The 6,806-nt window shown below is 60.9% G+C and overlaps 1 protein-coding gene across 1 annotated transcript; it reads right to left on the bottom strand.

The window, feature by feature from the left end:
* Positions 1-2,462: 2,462 nt before the first annotated feature.
* On the bottom strand, positions 2,463-6,167 carry LOC139155911 (probable phospholipid-transporting ATPase IM). The gene is made up of 4 exons (XM_070731283.1): positions 5,988-6,167; positions 5,199-5,337; positions 4,898-5,028; positions 2,463-3,998 (listed from the first exon to the last, which is right to left on the bottom strand). The coding sequence occupies exons 1-4, from the start codon at positions 6,072-6,074 to the stop codon at positions 3,774-3,776; spliced, it is 582 nt and encodes a 193-aa protein (XP_070587384.1). The 5' UTR covers positions 6,075-6,167; the 3' UTR covers positions 2,463-3,773.
* Between the last annotated feature and the right edge of the window lie 639 nt (positions 6,168-6,806).

Genomic DNA, 6,806 nt, shown 5'->3' on the forward strand with positions numbered 1-6,806 from the left:
GTGTGCACGCTCTTTTTGGCACTGGAGGGAACAAAGGCCTCTCCAAGGCGAAGAGGGAGACCCCCACCTCATCTGCTGCCCCCTCCATAAGGAAGGCAGCACTTTCAGCCTGTCCCCTCCTCCTCCCCCCCTCCCTCCCTCCCTGCCCCCCCCAGGGTCAGAGACTCCCCAGGAGACTCTTTGGCTTTGGCTTGGTGACTCAGGGCCACTCGCCGCTCTGCAACCAGGCCAACCAGGTGATGTTTAAGGCCTTGGAAGACACACAGCCGCGGCCTGGCGCGTTTCTCCCCCAGCACTCGGGCTGCCCAGAGATTTTCTCTCCACATCTAATAATAGAGCCCCACTTCCAACGGAGGGGGGGGGAGGGAAGCACCGGCACTATTTTAAGGCCTTTGGGCCCTCGGAACAAACAGCCGTAAACTTGGTCATCTGTTGTTTTTTTTTAAAAGCATGAAGGAAGCCCTGGCGGGGCCTTTTAAGCATCCAGGGGGCTCCTCTCAGCCCAGCGGGGGTCCCTGGGGGAGGAAGACCTCCTCTGGGCAGAGGGACAGGGGCCTCTCGACCTTTTCTCCCTCGGGGGCCAGGAGTGTGCGCTGGGCTGTCACCCTTGTGCGAGTGCCCCCCCCCCCCCGAGTCCCCCTGGAGGCTGGAAGCAAATCAACGCGTGTGCGGACACTCCGAAAGCACCAGAAGAAACAACGGAGGGAAACTAAACAAGGGGAGGAGCAACCTGCAGTTGAGGGGAGACTTCCCGGCAGTGGGAGGGCAGTGGAAGGGCAGTGGAGGGCTGGACTCCGGAAGTGGTGGCTGCTCCATCACGGGAGGGTTTTAAGAAGAGGCCGGACAGCCGTTTGTCCAGAATGGTTTAGAACAGGGATGGGGAACCTTTTCTCCCTCGGGGGCCAAAAGAGGGTCTGGGCACTCCATCGTCCATGCGTGAGGGTCCACACCCGTCATTCAATGCCTGGGGAGGGTGAAAACAGCCCCCCCGCCCCCCCGGAGGCTCCCTGGGAGCCAAAAATGCCCCCACATGAGCCTCCGTGCGAGCCAACAATCAGCTGGCCGGCTGCCCGTTGGAGCTGAGCAAGGGGAAGGGCTCACGTGGCCGCAGACATGACCCCGTGTGGCACCTGTGCCATAGCTTCGCCACCACTGGTACCGAATCTCTTGCCTGGACTGGCCCACCTCAGCTCTCGTTATCCTCCTGCAACTCCTGGCTGGTCTTGGCAGGAACCTGGCCCAGATGCGGCTTATGGAGCAAGCCACGATTGTCTGGCGCACAGGGCCTGACCCAACCCCACCTTCCGTGTCCTGAGCTCAGGATCCGCACTTGGGGAGCCAGAGGCAAGTCTGGCAAAGACCCTTCCCCCCGCCAGAAGAAATAAATGCCAAAAGGAGACGGGGCCTCTGGCTCCTTTGATTGCAGGTGAGATCTCTGGGCACAGCCCCCCGCCCCCTAACCAAAGGGTCATCACTAGGTTGGTTGCTTTGGGAGGGGCTCAGAGTTCAGGGCAGCCAGGGAGACCGAGAGCTTGGCTGCCCACCCACCGCACCTGGGCACCAGGAGTCAGTCTGAGTCTCCGAAAATAAGCACAGCACACAGAACTGCTTTTGTTGGGGGGGGGGGGACAATGTGACCCAGGATGGGGGCCACCTCAGTCCCCAAGCTAAGGACGTTATAGGAATGGGGGCCACCACCGAGCCCTCTCGACTCCCAGGGCTGGCGTGAGGCTGATAGAAACATGGAAACACAGGAGATTGACAGCAGTCTGTCCTTCTGTATATTTTATCTTAGGATGGATCTATGTTTATCCCAGGCATGTTTCAATTCAGTTCCTGTGGATTTCTCTACCACGTCTGCAGGAAGTTTGTTCCAATAATCTACTAATAATATTTTCTAATGTTGCTTCTGATCTTTCCCCCAACTGACCTCAGATTGTGTCCCCTTGTTCTTGTGTCCACTTTCCTACTGAAAACACTTCCCTCCTGGACCTTATTCAACCCTTTCACATATTTAAATGATGTTTCAATCACGTCCCCCCCCCCACTGATGCTCTGGGACCCCCAGCCCCGCCCCTGCCCCCTGCGCTTCTGCCATAGGGATGAATGAGCTCTTCCCCAGAGCAACCCCCCCCCCTCGGCTCTTTGGGGCCTGAAGGGTCAATTTTGCTCCTCCAGGAGAGCTGACTTTTTTTCCTGAGTGACTAAAAGTGACCGAGAGTAAATAGTTGGGGGAGGGGGGAAGCACCGCAAAGCCCCACCCCCACCCCGGTCAAGGCCTGCAGTTCCCCAGAAGCGACATTTGCCTCCAAAAGCGACTCCGGGGTCCAGCTTGGGATGGACATGGGCAGAGGGAGCTTGGGGTGGCTTCATTTTGTTTTCAGATCCACCAAGAGCTCAGTTTGTGAGAAGGCCTGCAATTATTTGGAGATGCGTCAAATAAATAATAGAGATCTTCCCTTATATATACATTTATATATATATATATATTTATATATTTATATATTTAAAGCTGAACATTATAAATGTATTTACCCTCCGCAAGCCTCCATTGCTGTGTGCATAGACATGCGGGCGTAAAAAAATTACAACACTGGATTTAGATTTGACTGGCATAATGTCCCTTCTGTCCCCTAATCCTGGCTGACCGTCATTTCCATAACCATCTTGTGCAATAATTGTGGATGAAGCAAGACCGCTCTGAGAATTAAACGGGAAAGCTCGCAGAGAAAGGCACCTTGGCAGGGGAACGTGGTGGGACACATTTTCCGGGAAGCTTCCACCCTGCAGCCCCCCCACCCCCCAGGGATGCTCCCCCCCAAAGGGAGGGCATCTCTCTTCTGAGGGGCCTGGGCAGCAGAGCTTTCTGGCCTGGTCAGCTAAGGCCAGGGCAGAGCTGGAGACCTTTCCTGGAAGCGGTGGGGGCCTGGCCACCCCAGCGGTGGGCGGGGGGGGGGGAATTGCCGGTAGCCGTGGAGCCTTCCCCGGAGCAGCTACTTCCAGCAGGCTGGCCCAGAAGATGGGGGTGGGGGCTCCTTTGCCAGCGCTTCCCCCTCCCTTCCAGGGCCCAGAGACGCCAGAACCCCCACAAGAGGGGCCGGCTGGTGGCCAGCAGCGTTTCTGGCCACATCTCAGGTGCGCCGTGGGGCAAAGTGGTGCAGCACCAGGAGGGGGTCAGCATCTTCTGCAGGCGGGGGGGGCAGCCTTGGGTGCAAGTAGTGATGACCGGAGCCTCTCTCTCCTCCCCCCACCATCCGCAAGGCTCAAGGGGGAAGCAACACATCCAGCACAGGAGGAGGGGAGGAGGGGGGAGCTCCAGCGCCCCCTCCCCACTTGGCCTGCAGGTGGTCATGCATCCAGGACAGTGGCGCCCCCCCCCTTCCTGAGCCCCTTCCTCCGCTTGGGTCCCCAGGAGTCCAGACTTGCGCCACACTAGCCGCCCTCCTCCTCCGGGGCTGGAAAGCGGGGAGACCTCTCCGTGGGCCCGGCCTTCGGAGGGTCTCAGCCCCCACCCCCTCCTCTGCACGGAGTGCTCAGAAGCAGCGCTGGTCCAGCGTTCCACTTCAGCAGACCCGACGGGGGGAGGAGCTGGTGCTGCGGGCGAGTCCTGGGAACCGCGAGGGGCGCCGTCTGCCGCCCAGAGCCTGCCTGAAGCCCCCTGCCCCGCTTCGGAATTGACGCCTGCGCCCCTCCGCGGTCCGTAGCATCTCCGGCGGTGGCTGGGTGGGTCTTTCCTTTCAGGCAGGGCTGGCTGGAGAGTGCCCCCCCAGGTCTTACTTCTCCAGGCGCGGCCGGTACTTCTGGGCGGAGGGCGTGAAGGTGGCCGAGGCGCTGGCGGGGGACTTGATCCGCATGTTCCGGCCGGAGGTGATCAGGTCGCCAAAGCCCTGCTGGTGCGAGAAGGCGTAGCCGGAGCGGCGGGAGACACTGCGCTGCAGGTAGCGCTTCAGGGCGGGTGGGCCGGGCGCCTTGCACAGCTGCTTCACTTTGCGCATCACCTGCGCCAGAAGGAGGAGGAGGAGGAGGAAGAAGAGGAGCCCGGCTGAGATGGGGAGGGGGCGCGCCTGGAGACCCTCATCCCCTGCCCAGCAGATGGGGCCGAGGGAGGGGCGGTGGGAGAGGAGAGGGATGGGGGGGAGGGGGGGCCCTTTGGGGGCAAGCAACGCTAGGGAGGAAGGGGGCCTTCTGCCCCCCCAGCAAGCAACCCCTCAATCACCCGCCTTCCTCCTCCCCCTCCCTTCATTCTCTCCAGGGGGTCAACTCAGCCCACAGGCCCCTCCCGCCTTCTCTCTGCCCCCCTCCCAGCTCTGTTACAATCGGAGTACAGATTAACAGAATTGGAAGAACTCCGCAGGGCCAGAAAGTGGGGTGGGGGTGGCAGCACCCCCAGTACCAGCTCTGCCTGTCTGGGCTGGCAAAGTGCTCCAAAGGACCACTAGGGGGCAGCATGATCACATGATAGTCACTGCAGTTAAGGAGGCCTCCTGATGACCTCTGCATGAGTCACCAGAGGGGGAGGAAATCCCCCCCCATCTCTTGCAGGACAGGCCCCTGGGGAGAGGCGTGGGTCCCCCAAAGAGGCCGCAGGGTCCCCTCCCCAACCTCGGGAGGGGGGGGTTGATCAGTCCCTTGCCCTCAGCCCAGCTACCTCAAGGGGGTGTTTTGTGTGGTGGGGGGAATAGGGGGCTCTTGAAGGGGGGGGGAACCGTCAGCCCAGGAATCCCGCCGGATGCAGGTGGGCCGAAAGGAGCAGCGCTGGGCCCCTGTTGAAGGAGAGCCCCCCCTTCCCCTGCCCACCTTGGGCACGAGGGGCAGCCAGGCCCGGACACAGAGGGCGGGGGGCAGGGGTCCCCAGCAGGCCGGGGGAGGGAAGGTGGGGGCCGGCCGGCTGGCGCACCTGATCGCTGAGGCTGGGCATCAGCTGCGTCTTCAGGAAGCGGAAGGCGACGGAGGGCAGGACGCAGAGGCTGACGCAGAGGCAGATGGACAGCCAGACCTTCGGCTGGTTGAGGGTGTTGCGGGCGGTGCCTGGCGGGAGAGAGGCGGACTCCAGTGGCCCTGCTGGGCTGGGGGGGGGCGGGCTAAGGGAGATGGCAGGCGGCCCTGGGAATGTAGGGGCTCCCTCCCTCGTGGTGCTGCCCTGGGGTGGGGGGGGCCTTTGGCCGCCGAGTGGGACCCTTCGCGGCCTCTGAACCTACCGACGAAGGGGAAGGAGGTGGTGAAGATCTGGTAAGTGCCGTCGCTGTACAAGGTGAAGGTGATGACGAAGTAGATGGCCAGGCTGCCCCAGAGGAAGAGCTGGTTCACGGACGTCCAGTAGGCCGTGTCTAGGCCCATCTGCAGAAGGCAGCCCAGCTCAAGCAGCCGCTCTGGCTCACCCTGACCCCCTCCGTGCACCGGGGCTGGCTGCCCACACAAGGGCCGGATCGGCCAGCCTGGCTGAGGAAAGACCCTCCGGGCAGCAGCCACGAGGGCCAGCCTGCACCCCTGGCCCCCCGCACTCAGTTAAGGCTGAATGGGGCCAAAGCCCATCGAGTCCAGCATTCCGTGTCACCCCAGGGGACCCCCCAAACTGTCCGTGGGGGATCTTGAGCAGAAGGAGAAGGCCAGACCCTCCCTTTCCCTGGACACCCCCCCCCCCAAGAAATGGGGCCCTGGAGAGCCCTACCTGCCTCAACCACTTGGGGGGCTCCCTTGGGCCTCCCGGGGCAATGGGGGCTCGGCTTCCTCCTCAGGTTCCTGGTGTTTCGGTGGGGGAGCAGCTTTGCCCCCCCCCCAACCCCCCCCCCCCCCCAGTGTGCAGCTGAATGGCCAACCACGGTTTAACAGAAGCCAAGATGGCTGGGAGTTAGGGTTAGGCTTTGGCTTAACGGGTCAGCCGAGCGGGCAGTGGGGAGGCTGGGCTCAAGGGAGGCTCCCTCTCCTCGGGAGAAAGAGCCTGGCCGGGGGAGGGGCACTGGAGCCGTTGGGGAGGCGGGGGCGCCTACCTGGACGGACACCACGATGAGCAGGCAGGTCTGGACCATGAGGGCGAAGGACTGGTAGTCGGTGACGTCCCTCCCGTCTGTCCGCATGGAGTTGAGGGTGGCCCCGTACGGGACCAGGAAGAGCACCAGGGAGCTGTAGATGCTGTACAGGATGCACTTGGCAAACTCCTTCTTGTTGAAGTAGAGGTTCTCCTGGCCGGGCCCGTACAGCTGTGGGAACTGCAGGCTCCAGCGGTCATCCACATCCTGGAGGGAGGAAGAGGAGGCTGGGGGCCGGAGGAGGCGGGCAGGCCCTGCCCCTGAGGGAGGGAGGGGCCCCAACACACACACACACACACAAGCTAAGCCCAGGCTGAGGCTAGGAGCTGACCAGGCCTGTCCCTGGCAGGCTAGCAGGGATGGGCCAGCTTGATTTGGCTATTCATTTATTTGACTTCTATGCTGCCCAATCCTGCAGGACTCCGGGTGGCTAACCACAATACAACAATTCAAACTAATAATAATAATAATAATAATAATAATAATAATAATAATAATAATAATAATAATAATTTATTAGATGTGTATGCCGCCCCTCTCTGCAGACTCGGGGCGGTTAAAGTCAAATATTAAGCAGTAAAACCCTATTGAACTGGTCAATCATATTAATAGCAATGAAACCCCCAGGCTAAACAATGCAACCACACACTAATACAGTGATGGGGAACCTTTTTTTCCTTGGGTGTCGAAAGAGTGTGAGTGCATGCTATCGTCCATGCACGAGTGCCCCACGCCCATAACTCAATGCCTGGGGAGGGCGAAAACAGCTTCCCCCTGCTC

The sequence above is a fragment of the Erythrolamprus reginae genome, unplaced genomic scaffold (genome assembly GCF_031021105.1).
Source record: "Erythrolamprus reginae isolate rEryReg1 unplaced genomic scaffold, rEryReg1.hap1 scaffold_130, whole genome shotgun sequence".
In the NCBI taxonomy this organism is placed as follows: Eukaryota; Metazoa; Chordata; class Lepidosauria; order Squamata; family Dipsadidae; genus Erythrolamprus; species Erythrolamprus reginae.

Coding starts and splice junctions, on each gene's coding strand:
- LOC139155911 (XM_070731283.1), bottom strand. CDS start 6,074: ATGCGGACAGACGGGAGGGACGTCACCGACTACCAGTCCTTCGCCCTC. Junction 5,029..5,198: donor CACCTCCTTCCCCTTCGTCG/GTAGGTTCAGAG, acceptor CTCTCCCGCCAG/GCACCGCCCGCAACACCCTC. Junction 3,999..4,897: donor TGCCCAGCCTCAGCGATCAG/GTGCGCCAGCCG, acceptor CTTCTGGCGCAG/GTGATGCGCAAAGTGAAGCA.